Source organism: Ambystoma mexicanum, chromosome 1q (assembly GCF_040938575.1).
Source record: "Ambystoma mexicanum isolate Mex_15411 chromosome 1q, UKY_AmexF1_1, whole genome shotgun sequence".
NCBI lineage: Eukaryota > Metazoa > Chordata > Amphibia > Caudata > Ambystomatidae > Ambystoma > Ambystoma mexicanum.
Window position 1 is genome coordinate 38,051,586 of NC_090922.1, and position 16,737 is coordinate 38,068,322.

General features: G+C 50.9%; 1 protein-coding gene across 2 annotated transcripts in view; it reads right to left on the reverse strand.

The window, feature by feature from the left end:
- Positions 1-16,737, reverse strand: part of PHLPP2 (PH domain and leucine rich repeat protein phosphatase 2) — a 1,504,106-nt gene that overhangs the window by 605,659 nt on the left and 881,710 nt on the right. For both annotated transcript variants that reach the window (XM_069635467.1, XM_069635468.1), the window contains exon 12: positions 10,457-10,612. In XM_069635467.1, the coding sequence (XP_069491568.1) occupies positions 10,457-10,612 (156 nt within the window). The remainder of the gene's footprint in view (positions 1-10,456; positions 10,613-16,737) is intronic.

Below are 16,737 nucleotides of genomic sequence, written 5' to 3' on the forward strand. Positions count from 1 at the left end.
TTGGAGATGGAATGGGGTGACTTCATTGCTAAATATATGGTCTGGACCCACACTGCTCGAAGACCTGAAAGGTTGTCAAGAGAGCGGGGGATCCTCCACCGATGCAAACAATGGGGGTCATTCCGAGTTGGGCGGTAAGGGGTTACCGGCACCGGTAAGGCTGCCGGTGCCGGTAACCCCTTACCGCCCTATTCCGAAGTCTTTTAGCGGTCTGACCAGCCGTTCTTAGCGGGACCCGTTAAGGGACCTTGGAGCTATATTAGTGCCTTCCCCATTCCCATTGAGCCCTATTGGGGCTCAAATGGGAATGGGGAATGGTTTTCTGAATGGGGACATACCGAGTCCTCCAAGGATGGAATGACCCGGTAAGTCCCCATTCAGAGACACAGGACCCGGACCCGGGTTTGGAGGCAGTCGTGGTGCTAGTAGCACCACGGCTGCCTCCAAACTCGGAATGACCCCCAATGTGTGTAAGGTACTCATGCCAATTGAACTACTGCCCAGACTATTAATGTGCTTTAGTGTCAAAAGGTTTGAAGATGTTTTCTGAGAAAGGGAAAATATGTACTAAGTGCGGAGAACTGGAGGGGGGGAGAAACAGTTTGAAGTTTGCTATGTTGCAGGGTGGTGCCGGGGCCCGTTACCCATCCACAACTGTATACGATTTAAAATCTCAATAAAATAAAATTTGCAAAAAAAAAGGTAGGGTAAGCAAAATTTAAAAAGCATTATTAGTTAAGCATGAGAAACATTCTAGAACATAATTTATACAAAAATAAGCTGTACCCATACATTTTTCGCTAATCGCCCCCATCAGTGAGAAAAGATTAACAGAAAACGAGGTAAAGTATGACATACAGAAGTAAAAGATGCAGAGGTTGAGGGAAGATGCGGGGGATCAGTGGCACCATTTTACATTGTACCCATCAGATCAAACAGAAATACTAAAATCACAGGGGAGAATGTTACTGGCTGTCCCAAATGTGAAGCACTGGAAGACAAGGTTATTAATCAATTTCAGGACCAGACAAATGTACCTGTCTGTACTGAGTGAAGTTACAATATGATGCTTACTCAGTGCCACTTGTTTTCACTTTCAGTAGAGATCATAAAGCACTCAAATAGCATTGCACTCTAAAACATTTTTTTCAAACTTCTTTTTATTGTTTTACAACAAGTTAAACTCCTCTCCCTCCGCCCTCTTTTCCCTCCCTCCCGCTCCATTCCTTTTCACAGAGCTCCAGCGTTTCCTTGTCCTGCTTGCTCACTCCTCCGGAGGTACCTTAGGTCAGATCTAGATGTTTCAGTCTGTGTGGGCACCACTGGGCCCTGAAGTCCTGTTTTCAGAAGGCCGATATCTCTCCCCATTCTGTTGCAAATTTCCCCAGGTCGTTGTTCATAGCTTATGTGGCCCATTCTAGTGCCACAAAGTACTATACCTTCCACAGCCAATCGTGCTCTGTTGGGATCGCCGGTCCCTTCCATCTTTGTGCTATGAGGGCCATTGCTGCTAGCGTAACGATTACTTTTGCCTTTTCCCTCACCTTCTGTGCGTATGTCTTGCAATCCTGTCAGGACCAGCTTGGGGTCTCTGCTCGCCCCCCTCTCCGAACGCCTGCTCCTGTGCCTGCAGGACCTCCCCCCAGAAGGGCTTAATCCTAGGGCATTCCCACCAGATGTGTGCAGCTGTCTCTTCTTCCCCGTACCCTCTCCTGCACTCCTTGGGCACTTCTGGGTAGATCGTGTGCAGGTGTACTGGGGTGTAATGCCACCCGTATAGATAATTATACCAAGCTTCTTGGAGTTGTACTGTCCTAGCCATCTTAGGTATTCTTCTCCATACCCTCTCCCAGTCCTTCCTCCCTACTTCTCTCCCTAGCATCTGGTCCCATCGGGCCATATACACCCAGCTTTGTCTAGGAGTGGTGTTCTCTAGTAGTTTATATAGGTCTGGGATTAGCCCTTTTGACCCATCCTTTGTCAGTAAGAACCGTTCAAATGGGGTTGCCGGGCGGGTCGCCGCCGCCCTAACTTCCGAACTCATCACCCAATGCCTGATCTGCAGGTATCTGTGTCTTTCCCCTTCCCGCTATTCCAAAGTCTTGCTTACACACTCCATGAAAGACCTCACTCTTTGGCCCTGAAACATGTCCCCAATTATCCTGCAACCCCCTCTCTTCCATGGTTCAAACATCCCTCTTTCTACCCCCGGGACGAAATCGAAGTAAACGGGAGGGGAATATAATAATCCCCAGCTTCTTTACTGCCCTGTCCCAGATGTCCGCGAGACCTTTTGTTATGTTACTAGATCACATTTCCGAGCTTAGATGACAAAACAATTGGCTCTCCACTCATGACAAAATCAAGCTAAAAACTGCATCCCTTACGCACAAATCTCTGAATAACGCTGCCCCCAGCTACCTATCAGAGAGATTCCATAGAAGAACCTCCAATAGACCTTCCAGACAAGCATACACTAACTACCTCCATGTCCCCAGATTCAAACTATCCAAGGTGGGAGGCAGCAGCTTTCCCATCAAAGCTGCCCAGCTCTGTAACTCTATGCCCCCTGCAATTCGGGAAAATCAATCTTACCAGAACTTCAGAAACAACTGCATTAATTGGCTGAAATCCTCCGATCTTTAACCCCAGCTTGCCATCCCCCATAATGGGGCCACCTTGCTCTATCTCAGCCATCCTCATGGGGGCCCAAAGCCATCATCTGCATAGCATCATTCCCGTTAGGTGCTAATATATGTATGTATCTGCAAAATATAATATCTGTAATGTATATAATTTTAACCATACCATCATTCGATATCTGAAATGTATCTGTATTGTGTAACACATGTATGTATAATCTATCTATTGCGTAACTAAGCTGTGAATTTCCATTGCAACTATGCACCCAGATACCCTCTGGTCTGGAGCGCAATAGAAATGGATAAACAAACAAACAAACTTAAATATAGGTGTTTCGGTCTGCAGTGGCGCAGGAGCCAAATGACCTCCCACAGGTCGTGTTGGGCCACTGCCCTATCCATCTGCACCCATTGTTTCCCTTCCGTCCCTCAGAACCATTCCCGAATCACCCTTAGCTGTGCTGCCTCGTAGTATAAGTGAAAATTGGGTAGGGCTAAAACCCCCTCCCTTTTTGGCGCCGTCAGTAGGCGGCGAGCTAGGTGTTGCCTCTTCCCCCCCCGACAAAGTTTCTCATTATTATTGCTAATTCGCTGAAAAAGCTCAGGGGCACTGCCAATGGGATTGCCTGGAACAGGTAGAGTAATCTGGGTAGTTTGACCATTTTAACCACTGCCACCCTCCCCAGTCAGGCGACCTGTAGGTTCCTCCACTTCTGAAAGTCCTTTTTTATTGCTTTTAGAATGGGGAGGTAGTTAGTCGCATACCAGCCTGCCAGGGATGAAGTTCTATTGACCCCTAGGTACCTGATTTCCCCCCCCCCCCCCCGGGCTCACTTGAATCGGGACCCCGCCTTTATTCCTACAGCTGCTTCTTTGCTCATCGTTAAGTTTAGCATTTTGCATTTCTTCACGTTAATTCGTAAGCCCGACACCTCCCCGAACTTTGTCAAGAGCGCCATGCTGGCCTCTACTGACTCCCCTGGACTAGTAAGTGACAGGAGCACGTCATCGGCGAATGTTGCTACCTTGTGTTGCCTGCCACCGAATGGGATACCCTGAACTTCCTCGGCCTCTCGTATCATCTGGAGCAGGGGTTCCAAATAGATGGTGTATAGCAAGGGGGAAAGTGGGCATCCCTGCTTAGTCCTTCGTCCCAAGCTTATTGGGTGTGACATAGAGCCATTCACCATCAGGCGCGTTGTTGTCATGGGTATCAGGCAGGTAGTTGGGGCAAGCTGGGTGGAGGCTTGGCAGGGCTGGCATAGGCACATAAAGAACACATAACAATCCCTCCTTTTATTCCTTCCTAGTGTTTGTAGTAACTTCCTGGTTACCACTTCCTGTTGCCAAACAGGAAGTGCTTGATAACTCATGAGCTCTCTAGTGTTTGGGTGTGGCTGGCTATATAAACCACACCCAAGATTCTTCCAGTGCTTCGTGTTGCTTACTGTGAGCTGTATCAGCAACACACTTGTCGTGCTCTGGATCAGCCAGCATCTGCTTACCTGTTCCGGATTATCCTGTTTCTGCTTACCGGCTCCGGATCATCCTGCTTCTGCTTACCTGCTCCGGATCATCCTGTTTCTGCTTACCTGCTACGGATCATCCTGCTTCTGCTTACCTGCTCCGGATCATCCTGCTTCTGCTTCTGCTTACCTGCTCCAGACCATCCTACTTCTGCTTACCTGCTCCGGATCATCCTACTTCTGCTTACCTGCTCCGGATCATCCTACTTCTGCTTACCTGCTCCGGATCATCCTACTTCTGCTTACCCACTCCGGATGATTCAGCTTCAGCTTACCTGGTTCTTACTTCACGCCGTAGCTATCTCCAGTCAAGAGGGGGCTTCTACACCAGCACCTGTAAGAACAAAGAAGAACAGCGTTAAGACGCGCACATCAGTAACGCTGCGCTTACTCACCGAATCCCTGCAACGCTGGAATCCAGGTTAGTTGCACAAGCGCACAAACCTCTCTAAGAAATAAGAGACATTATTCATTGCGCTCGCTCCAATAACGCGGACACTTATTTCACTGTGCTCTCTCTCTCTACGCGGTGCATACTTACCAAAGGCCTCCGTGCAAACTTACCTAACCACCAAGTCTCCAGTAGCGCTGAACCCGGACTCGAGGCACTAATACCACATAATTTCTCCTGTAAGGGAAAGGGAGAGACATTACCAGGCGCGCTCGAATTAAAGGCGCTGCGCAAACCTACCAGCAGCTAGCTTCTACACTCAGCGCTACTCACCTACAAAAATACCAGCAAACAAAGACAATACAGACAATTTTGGACACTCAACATTCTCCGTGCAACTTTCACTTGTGGGAAGGACTTTCTAGCCAGTGAAGAAAATGGCACCTTGAATTCTCGGCCTCGCTGTGAAGACATAAAACAGCGCTTGGCATCTGAACTCAGCCTACAGACATTGGCACCAATCACATGAGTGAATCGCGTCCATGCAAATGCAGGATGGAGTGCACACCCTACTAAAGATCAAGGTAAGCCCATAGGGGGACATCACAGCACACAGTAAAGAGAAGGGAAGGCCCCAGGGGAATTGGGTGAATTCAGGTCTGAGTGTACACCTTGTATTTGACAGGTATGTCTCCGGGTGAAACAGGGGAAGTGAAGACTCGGGGTCAAGGGAGGCTCGTCCATCGCTCCTGCAGAGACACAGGTGAGTGTGACAGTTGTGGGGTCTTGGTAGTTGGCTTGGACCATTTTGAGAACGTCCCCCCCAGCCCCATGTCCTCCATGACCCTAAACAACAACGGCCAATCCACCCAGTCAAATTCCTTCGCCGCATCAAGGGCCAACAGGACCACCGGAGAGGCTGTTTTCTGCGTTTTTTTCCACGAGGTGTCCCACCCTTCTAATATTGTCCGCCGTCTACCTTCCCAGGACAAACCGCGCCTGGTCTTGGTGGACCAGCGACGGGAGGTGTCCTTCTAGCCGCTTTGCCAGTATCTTAGTGTACATTTTTGCATCAATACTTTTGGGGGGCGATGGGTCTGTAGGAGGTACAGTCCTCTGGGTCTTTCCCTGTTTTGGGGATCAGCGTAATTTTGGCCTTGTCCATTTATGGCGTAATGTGGCCCTTTTCCTTGAATGTATTGAATAACTGTGTCAGATGTGGGTTCAATATGTGGGAATAGGCCTTATCGACCACTGCCGAGTAGTTTTCTGGGCCTGGGGTTTTATTCCGGGGAAGTTTTGCAATGGTGCCCCTCACCTGCTCCTCTGTTATTGCCTGCCCTGGCAGCTCCTGCGCATCTAGGGGTAACTTGGGGAGTCGTACTGCACCTAGGAAGTCAATTTGTAACTGGGTCTGTGGGTTTTGGGATGTGTATAGTGTCTTATAATATCTGGACACACAATCTTGAATCTCTTCCGTACGAGTGAGTCGGTTACGTCCTTCGTCTTTAATTGATGTGATTGTGTTCTGTCCTCTTGCTCCCCTCAACAGGCGTGCCAGGAGTGTCCCCGCCTTGTTAGCTTTGGCGTAATATTGCTGCCTCACGAAAAGCATTGCACCTTCCGCTTTTTTGGTTCTTAGCACCCCCAGCTACCCCACTGCGCACCTATACTTCTTCACTGCTTTCCTCGTGGGGGCAGTCCCTCGCCCTTTGGCGTGCCTCCTCGACTTCCTCCTCTAGCAGGGTCTCCAGGGCACTCATTTGCCTATCCCTTCTTGCCTTTTGTGCTATGCATTGAACGCATCCCACCGCTTGCTCTCGCTCATGTCAATGCTATTGTTCAGCACGAAGAAAGCTTTGATCTTATCCCCTATTTCTTCCCGAATCACCTGGTCCCTTAGCAGCTCCTCCGGGAACGTCTATTTCCAGACCCCATGCCTTCATCCCTGTAGGCCCATTTTCATTTGTACCACATTATGGTCCGCTACCCCCAGGGGGCCTGCCTCTACCTGCTCCACCCTTCCCACCAAGCTCGCTGACACCCAAATGTAGTCTATCCTCGGCTGAGTTCTGTGGACCCCCGATAAGAATGTGTGGCCCTCCTTCTGCCCTTGAGTGCCCTCCATACAACCCTCATCCTGGCTCCCTCGAATCGCTCCCTCAGCTGGGGGGAGGCAACTGCCCCCCCCCCCCCCCCCCCAGAGCCCCCTTGATTTGTCCTGTCTCCACGCTTGGTCTAGGCCAGGTTTAGGTCCCCCATTAGTATAATGTGTCCCTTCACAAAGTCCTCCAACATCCCCAGGAGGTCCCTTAAGAAATGTTCTTGGCCCGCATTCAGTGCGTATACAGAGGCAACGGTGTAGGGTGTTCCCATGTGTTCTCCCCTAACCACCACTTATCTCCCTCCTTTGCCCCTGAAAGTATCCAGTACTCAGCTGTTCCTAAAAGCCAGTGCTACCCCGCCCGCTTCCGTGGGGCCTGATGCTAAAAATATCTGGGAGAAGCCCCTGAGTCAGAGGCGCCCCATGTCTTTTTTGAGAAGGTGTGTTTCTTGCAAGGCGAGCACATCCAGGCCCTGTGCTTTGGTAAATCTTTCTGGCTTTTTCCATTTGAGGGGTGTGTTATGCCCCATCACGTTATGTGTCATCTAGATCTCTATGCTGCTGCCACTTCTGCTCAAACCCCTGTTCCTTTCCCCTGGTCATCCCAAGACTGTGCTTCCCTTTTTCCTAAATCCCGGTCCTTTGACTCCTTGGGTCCTTCCTCTGGTTCAGGCCCTTCCTCTTACTTTGGTCCCCCTTCCTCCCTTTTCGCCCGCTCTGGTTCATGCCCATCCCCTCCTTCCTCCCCTCCGCTTGCCCCCACCCATCCCCTCCTTCCTCCCCTCCCCTTGCCCCCACCCATCCCGTGCTACAACTGTAGGATGCGCCTGACTCCCCCCTCCCCATCCATCCCCCTGCCTCCCTATGCCCTGGGTGTTCCCACCCTTACTGGTTCCAACAGGTTTTCTACTCCCCTGCCCCTTAGCCTCTTATCCTTCTGTTTGTCCACAAACCCCTTTACGTACGTTTTACGGGGAATGCTTCACCTGTGTCATCCTTCGCGCCCTCTGCTTCCTCCTCCGCCTCTTAGAATCGCCCTCCTCCTTAGCCTCTCTCCTGCCATCGACCACTCCCATGGTCTGGGCCTTGTTCTGGCCTCTGATATGCAGGTCCGTCGCCCCCACGCTCATTGCCCAGGTCCAGGTGCATTATGTCTGCCGCTTCTAGGGGGGGGGGGGGGAGTTACTCGTTTTTGAGCTCCTTCCCATTCGAACAGCAAGCCGAAAGGGAAGGTCCATTTATACTTAATACTTCCCTTAGTCAGTTCCTTCACTATCGGGCTCATATGCATTTTAAATAGCGTATTATTCGCCAGGTCCTGGAATAGTGATATCTGTTTACCCTTGCAATGCACCAGTTCCTGTTGTCTGGCCGCTCTCAGGACCACTTCTTTCTGGCCTTATCTTGCAAATGCTGCTAGGACGTCCCGAGGTCTTGCATTGAGGCCCTTATTCAGGCGGCCCACTCTATGGATTCGGTACAGTTCAATTGTCTCTGGGGATATTCCTCCCAGGAGCTTCGCGAAGACCCTCTGCATTTCCCCCTTCAGCTCCCTGCCTGTCACTGTTTCCAAAAGCATTTTGACTATGACGTTAACTCTGCATGATCTATTCTCTAGAGCTACATTTAGCCATTTAATGGCTTTACTATTCGCTGTGGTTTCTTTATCCACCTCCTGGAGGCCTCTTTCGAGCAGGTCCGTTCTCTCACCTAATCTTGTGCCTTATTTCTCCCAGTGCAGTGCTGAGGTCTGACCTCATCAGTTGGAACTGTTCCTGAAAGGTTTTGGCTAGGGTCGCCTGCAGAATTTGCATCTCCCCTCGGAAGTCGTGTCTCGTCATCTGTGCCATGTTGTCTTCTGCTTCAGGGTCCTTCCGTTCTTTTGCACGGTGGTTGTTTCCTTTACTCAGCTCTCTGCCCTCCAGGTTGGGCCACATCGTGAGGAGGGTACCCGGAGTATCCCCTAACGATGAGCCTGCTTTTGAAGTTCTGCCCTTCGCTTTGGAAGTCATTCATAGTTGTCGGACCTCCTCTCTCTCCGGGATCTTCCCCCATAGGCTCAGTTGTGTTTGGTTCTGTGCCCCTAAGCAGGGCCTTCTGGTAACCTTATGTTGGAGCTTATGCGCCCTTCCTTTAGGGAGGTCCGCCTCCCTTTGTTCACCTTGTTGGGTTCTCTCCTGTTACCACCCCCCCAGGGTGCTGCAGACATTCCCAGATCTACTTGTCTTTACCCGATTCCCGATTTTCCCTTCCGTGCACGGCCCCGGGGCCTTTCCTTTGGGGGGATATCTTTATTATGTCTTGCCCCCCCTCAGTGGGTGTCCCCGAGGAAGCTGGGGCGCTCACACTCTTCACTCCGCTCAGATCTTGCCCTGCTGTCTTATGCCGTGCCCGACAGCGCTGCATCCATAGTCTGGGGGGTGTGGGGAGGTCCTCCTCCCCTGGCACTGCTTCGTAGTCCTGAGACCGTGGGGCTTTCTTTTGTGTAGCTGTTAGTATTCTAGGGGGCCAGGAGGGGCCTCCCTACCCAGGTCTCCTTTACACCACAGGGAAGCCTTCTCCTTCCGCTTCTCCCTCATTGCGTTCTCCCCTCGCTTTGCCGTGCTGCCACACTGAACGTACCACACCCACCGGGTCTTGGGCTAGGTTGCCGCACCTCAGGGGGTTTTCCTCTTAGCCCGTACCGCTAGCACATCAGCTTCATCACCAGGGCTTTCGCCTTGGCCGCCCCTCCTCTTCCCTGATCCTTGCAGTGCAGCTCTGTCCGGTGCGCCTGCCTCCTTTTTGCCTCTCAGGGTGCACCGGGTGCTGCTCCTCCCAGAGCATGGCTCCCCTCCCAGGACTCGCCTCTGCGTCTCCTTTCACCGTCTTTGGGTGGCGAAATCCATGTGGCGTTGATGCTGCGCCCCTCACGCCCCACCAGTTCCGTCCGCTCTCCCGGGACACGTTGCTTTCCCACTTCGGTTTCCCCCACTAGTGGGTGTGGGGGTGGGGAGGCTCGCCAGTGCCGATGCACCTTCCTGTCCTCCGCTGGTTGGGCCTCATTGCCTCTTACACCATCATAGCAGGATCCATGGGGGGGAGGGAGGGCGATCTTCCCGCTCCCGTGTTTCTCGCTCCCTGCAGCAGGCTCTCCCCTGATGCCACCCCAGCTTTCGGTGTTTTCGTCTTCTTCTCTGCTTTACTGGGCTTGGTCCACCTGTGGAGAGCAGCCTACTTCCCTTCTGCCCGACCCCCCCTCCGCTCCGCTCCTCTTTCCTCACAGCAATCCCCTCGCAGCTCGCCCCTCAGACATTGTGCTTTCCAGGGCTTTCAGGGTTTGCCCCAGTTTCTCCTTCCTCCGGGGTATGTCCTTGCCGTCTCGCCGTGCTTCCAGCCTTTGGGGGGTGGTGAATCCACCAATTCAGCTTTGCTGGAGCCCAGGAGCAGCCGTCAACACGTCTACCTTGTGTTGGCGGCCATCTTGGAATCAACATGTGACTTTTTAATCCTTAGACATATAACAATGTGTTCTAAAATGCAATGCTTGCTTTTTTGGAAGGAGAGCCCCTCCCCAACATGTCCTTCAAGGTAGCAGCGTGTATTCTCTTAGCTCTGAATGAGGGGGAAAATGGATTCTAGAGGGAGAGCGTGGAAGGGCTCTAAGGCAGGAATAGTGAATACATTCTGAGGAGAATAAAGAATGAAACATGGGAGAATAACAAGCAAAATACTTAGATATAAGAACAATGAAAGAACTCTCAGATTACCATGATAGAAGGATAGATGAGATGGAATGTAGGAGCTCACTTACTTTAATGCTTTAGTAAAGAGGTTTTCCGGAAGCCTAGTCAAAACATTGTGCTGCACATCCAATGTCTCCAAGGGAACATGCTCCACAAGGGTGGGCAGGCTGTGTAGACGATTATGTCCAATAAGCAACTTTTGAAGACTCATACTGCTCAAAACCCTAGGAAAGAAAAAACAGCAAGACACTGAATCATGGCCAGCATATTACGCACACTATGCATCATTAGATAATGAAACACTTGTCAAACATCCATTGTACCTTTATCTGCTGACACAATGCCACAATAATAATATAAACATTTAAGGCTAGCATAAACCAAGCACCTTCAAACCTATTAACACAGAAGCCTGGTAGGGATAGCTAGCATGCTTAGATATATTGCCAAGAAAGCCAGGCAGGGCGTGGCCCGCAGCCGAAGCATTAGCACGCAGCTCTCCATGACTCCCGGACTGCCTGTCAAAATCCTGATTAAACATCTGAACTAACTGCGGAGAGGCTGGTGCCGCTCTCTAGGTGAATGAGGAAAAGGACGCTGTCATGGAATCCTGGGGGTCGGACGAGCGTTCCTTGTCGAAAGAGTGATCTGAGAATTTAAGATGGCTGCTGGGAACAACTAGCAGACCAGCAACTGACCCTGTGTGAACGAAGGGCAGTTAAGCCCAGCGCAGCCACGGCTCTGGCAACACTGCGCTCCGACCAGCAAGGAGCTGGAGGGAAGCGACACCCTGCAGGACAGGAGGGCGGTCACAAGAGGAGAATAATGTGCTGGTGCCCCGAAGGAACAGACGAGGCGCCAATGACTTGGAGGAGCGGTGACGAAACAAGACAGCAAGACTCTGCTAATTGGGGAACTGCATACCCCGCCGGAATACGGAGAAACCTGCCTTGTGATCCTCTGGTGCGGGCTCAGATTTGTTCTCCGTAACGCTCCCATCCAGCCTACAGGGAACATGAGGACATTGAAATGAACCGGTGGCTGCAGGGGAAGAACAACGAAGCCGTACACCGGCGGGTGGCAACAAGACACTGCCAAACCTGAGGAACGGAGACACAGCGACACAGAAAGCGCTGGGGCGCTGGAGGCCTGCCCTGCAATGACATGACAAGTGGCAAGAAGGGACCGTGGCGGTGGGAAACTGAAATGTCCTAGTGTGGGTTTAGGCTCCACACCCCCCTCTGTGCCAGATAGATAATGATGCAATCAGGAGAGTGGTGAGGCGGTTGGGAACAGTGCAGCTGTGGAGTAACTGCAGGCTCTTCCCTCCACACTGTCAGATAACACTAAAGTGGCGCAGAGATTGGAGGTGAGGGAGGCCCCCCTAGAGCAGGGAAGCACAAGCACCATACTGGCAGCAGCTGTGAATTTCCATATTAGCAGCGTCCAGGACTGTGACTGATATAGGAGAGATCGCAAAATTGGAGACGCAGACTCCTAGCAGCTGAGCACACATAGCGTCTCGCAACGACAAAGACTTGTATGGCTGCAATATAACAGCAGGGGGGGACCCCTAAAGATACAGCGCCACAAACTCAAAGATAATCCCACCCAAGTTCACAGCAATAATGGTGATGGGGCAGCATAAAATTGAGAAATACACAGACCCGAAGAGTAGGCTACAGAAACAGGAAGGGACGGACCGAGGGGCGGAAGGCACATCTGAAGGAGGCGCTAGAGGAGTGACCCTGGACGCGTTGATGGAGGCAATACCAGCCACAAGGACTTCCCTGGAAGGGAGCATCAAGGAGGTGAGTGTGTATGTGTCCCTGGTGAAAGCGGACCATCGAAGGTGTGGGAGAGGGTCATAGAAGTAGAGCAGAGAGTGAGCACTGTGGAAGATAACCTCCAACGACTTAAAAACCAAGTAGCCAGCCTCGTAGGGGCAACCAGGACCTTGGAATCTAGAGCACAGGATGCAGAGGGGCGATCCGGGAGTTGCAATATGCATTTCGTCGGGATATCAGAGAGAGAAGAGGGACCCAGTGTGGAGCTTTTCGTGGAATATCTCATCCTAAATGTGATCGGAGTGAAGGGATTTTCGAAATTCTTTACTGTCGAACAGGCTCACAGAGTGTCAGATAGAGATCCCCCCCTCCCCGGGGTACCATCAAGAGTGATTGTGGCTTGGCTCAGGTCATACAGCTACATGGCTGCCTTCAGACAACCCCTTGCAGGAGATACATCCGGATACTCCAGGCCTATACAACGTACCTACCGGCAGCAATGGACACAGGTACGGGAGACACCAAACAAAGATCGAGAGATCACAATGCAAGGATCGGGAGGCTACTAAGACACAGGTTTCTCTCCGATGCCTCAAAACGAGACCCAGACATCTAAGACAGACACCGATAAACTGTCCCTATTGACCTGGAACGTCAACGGCCTAGACTCCTGCGTGAAACACAGACTGGTGCTCCAATACCTTAACCGATACTCACCAGATATAGTCCTCCTCACGGAAACCCTCTTGATCAGAACTGGCAACGGCTTCTTTAGACAGTTCAATTACCCACATACATACCAAGCTGGGTTCACCAAAGGTGCCAGGAGCACAAAAATACTTATCCACAAACAGGTACCCCTACAGGTCAGGAAAGTACGGACCGACCCCTGCAGCTGATTTGTAGTGCTACTCGCTGACATCTGGGGAGAATGATGGGGCCTTATTGCGGCCTATGCTCCTCCCACACTCACAAAGGAACTCCTTGGCGAACTACAGAACTTACTGTTAGAGGAGGACGCAGACCTGTGGGCCGTAGGGGGGAACTTCAACAAAGTTATTGAAGTTGCAACTGATAGATCTCACTGAAGACCCGGAACTGGACACGCCCCGACCGCTCTGTACACTTTTGCCGAGACACTGGGATTGTCTGACACCTGGCGATCATTGCATGACACTGATGCTGGATTTTCGTTCTTCTACAGTGCACACATAACATTCTCGAGAATTGACTATGTTTTCATCCCCTACAACATGTCCCACAGGCTCGTATGCGCTGAGTTTCTGGCAAGAGGCATCTCGGACAACTTCCTGCTCCACATAACCATGAAAAGTGCTTGCCGCCGCCCAGACAACAACTGGCGCCTGAACACATGTCACCTAAGGCTTCCTGAAATTGCAGAAGAACTAGAGAAAAATACCACGGAATACTTTGAAATAAACAAAGGGTCAGTGGAATGCCCAATCTCGATATGAGGCATATACAACAGTCCTTCGTGGAGAAGCTATCTCTGCGGTGTCAGCCCACCGCAAACGATACACCCAAGAGATCGAGGACGCCGAAAAACGAGTGTCTAAGTGTGAGGAACAATTCCTTGCGCAAGGAACCCAAATCACAAAGGAGACCCTGATAACGGCTCAAGAAGCCCTCAGTAACACAGCCCTCGATAACGTACAGACAGCTCACCGGCTAGTTCGGAGCCAAATGTACAAGAAAGGAGACAAGGCAAATAAAACCCTGGCTTGGCTGGATAGACGCGAACAAAGTAAAGGGTACGTGCGGAACATCCGATCACCCGAGGGGGAACTATTAATCACAGACTCCGATATAGTTGAAGCATTCGCCAACTAGTACGGAAAACTCTACGCCCCACCCATAAGGAACCCCACACCCGCTCCTTCTAAACTTCTCGAGCGAATCGAGGTCCTGAGACTCAACACAACAAGCAGACCTCCTAGACACCGATATCACTGAAAACGAAGTGCAGGATGCGCTCGCACAGCTCCAAATCGGAAAGACCCCGGGCCCTAATGGTTTCCCAGTGGAGACTTGGAAATGCCTCGGCAACACACTAACTGGACACATGCACCGCATGTTCCTCCGAAGTAAAGAGCAAGGCGCACTCCCCGGGACCTCAGAAGAGCGTGCATAGTGGTCATACCTAAAGCCGGAAAGCCTCCAGAAGAATGTGCCTCCTATCGACCCATCTCGCTGATCAATGGAGAGACCAAGATCCTGGCCCGGGTACTGGCTAATAGACTGCTCAAGGTAATCGAGTCCCTCGTCCACCCAGATCAATGTGGGTTCATGCCCAACAAGTCCACCCGCATGAAGTTATGCAGAGTCCAACTTGCCCTCGACAGGGCCCCGGAGATACTGTGTCCACTGGCCCTCCTGGCGGTTGACTTCAAAAAAGCATTTGACTCAGTTGGGTGGGAGGCCCTGTGGGTGTTAGGGAGAATTCTCTGTAAGGCTAATTTCTCAAACATAGTGAGTCCCCCAGCAGCTTTGCTGGATTTTGGGAGTTTCTTTTTTTCTCTCCTGCTAAGAGTGAGATTCTTTTGCTCCCACTCTTAGACATGATTTGAGGTGTTCCTTTAACTTTCCATGTGTTTTATGGGCTATGGGGTCTTTTACTCCATAGGGTCTCATGCGGTTTTTTGATGTGGGTTACACAGCACCCTCTGTGCCGTAACCCAGGGGTGTCGTAGCGACTTCCCAACATAGACTCCATACCCTGGGACTGACTACTGTCTCCCAGGGCATGTAAAGTCACCATTGGCTTTGCTAGTCCCAAATTATGAACAGAAACCAGTACAAACCATCATATTGTGGACGTACTGGTCGGGACAATTCGATTGCCCCGGAGTCTGTTGTTCGAGGGGGCACGTCTCCGTTCCCCTGATCGAGTTTTGGCTGGTGGCAGAGGATACTACTTTTTATGTTCGACCGCGAATATATCTCTATGGGATTTTCCCATTGTTCGAGGCTACCAACTTTAATTATTTAATTCTTATAGCCTCGAACATACCGCCGGTTTATTTATTTAATATTAATTCGCCGGTTGGTATTTTTTGCCAGAACTCGATTCTAAAATGGCGTTTGTGTTCTCTTCTGTGACTCCAACCCAAGTCGAGCCCTTTGTTCCACTTTTTGGCGGGCTTCTCCACAGAAGCCTCCGAAAGTGGTGCCACTCTGTCTCGGTACCACAGGGGGTGTGGGAGGAGGTTTAGGCACCCTGGACTGAGTTACCTTGGTAACTCGAGTCACACTCTTGTGTGATTGGCCCAAGTGGTGAGCCGGCCGGCTCACCACTTAGCATGTTTGATTGACAGCTAGGCTGAGTGAATGGGGGTGCGCTGCATAAAAGCAGGGCGTTGGGGACTGGAACTTCAGAAGTCGCCACAGGACCTAAGAATCCGAGGAGGGAGAAGCTGAGCCGGCCTGCAACGACGACACCACCGGTGGAGCCCTGCTGAACCGTCTCGCCACTTTTCCCAACGACAGAGGAGATCTCCAGCCCGGAGAGTCTTTTTCCTTCGACTGGTGGGGATAACCAGTCTACCTTCTTTTCGCCTTCCTGGTGCATCTCGTGGCTGCCTTGCCTGTGCCAAGCACCCCGGCAACCGTGATACCATGTTTTCACCACTACCGCGAACCGAAAGGGTAGTACCTTTGTACCGGAGAAATCCGCGGCTGGTTTCTTCCCTGGCAGTGCAACGACCTTCATCCTTCCTCCACGACAAGATCTTCTCTTCCTCTGGACGACGCTGCGACTTGCACCCGCTGCCAGGAACAACTGCCCCCGCTGGAGGATCCTCTCCATTTAAGGTACCGTGTTCTGTCTGGCTTCCCTTGCAACCGTTTGAATGGGGTGTATTAAATCCTTGTCTCTCGAACCTGGGTTAGCCTGGGACACCTTAGCTAACTTTTCTGCACTGAACTAAATCTTTTTCGAACTACCTCCACAAACTTCGAAGACTCTGTGTAACTTTCTGATCTTGGGCATCTTCCGCCGGCTCCCTTGAAAGTGGGCCTGGCGCCTAAACTTCCTTGCTCACCAGTAGACTGTACCTTCCTAAACTTACTGTGGTTCTTTAAAAAGTGTTTAGTGTGTATGCTTCCATAATTCTGCTTTTCCTTCCCTTTTTATTTAACTTGTTGGAGTGCCATCGAACGTTAAGCGCTCACCTCTGTCTGGAAATAAGTGGTGTTAACTAAGACTTGTCCAACAAGTAATCAGGGATGTACATATGATAATAGTGATTGTGTTTTGAATTTATCTTACCAATTTAGTGCTAGTGTGTTTTATAAGAGTGTGTTAAATAAATAAGTATATACTTTTACACCCAAGCTCTGGTCAGTGTTTGCTTGTGCTACTGTATTTCTGTACCTATTTTGTATGCTCTGTATACTGCCTAACTCTTCTTGAGGGAAGTCTGACTGCTCAGCCACAACTACCAAGTGAATCTGTGTGGTACAGACTGCTACCAAGTGGGTTTACTGCCAAACACCTGTAGTCTTAAATCTTTTGCAGTGGTCCCTAAGGGAACTGCACAGAT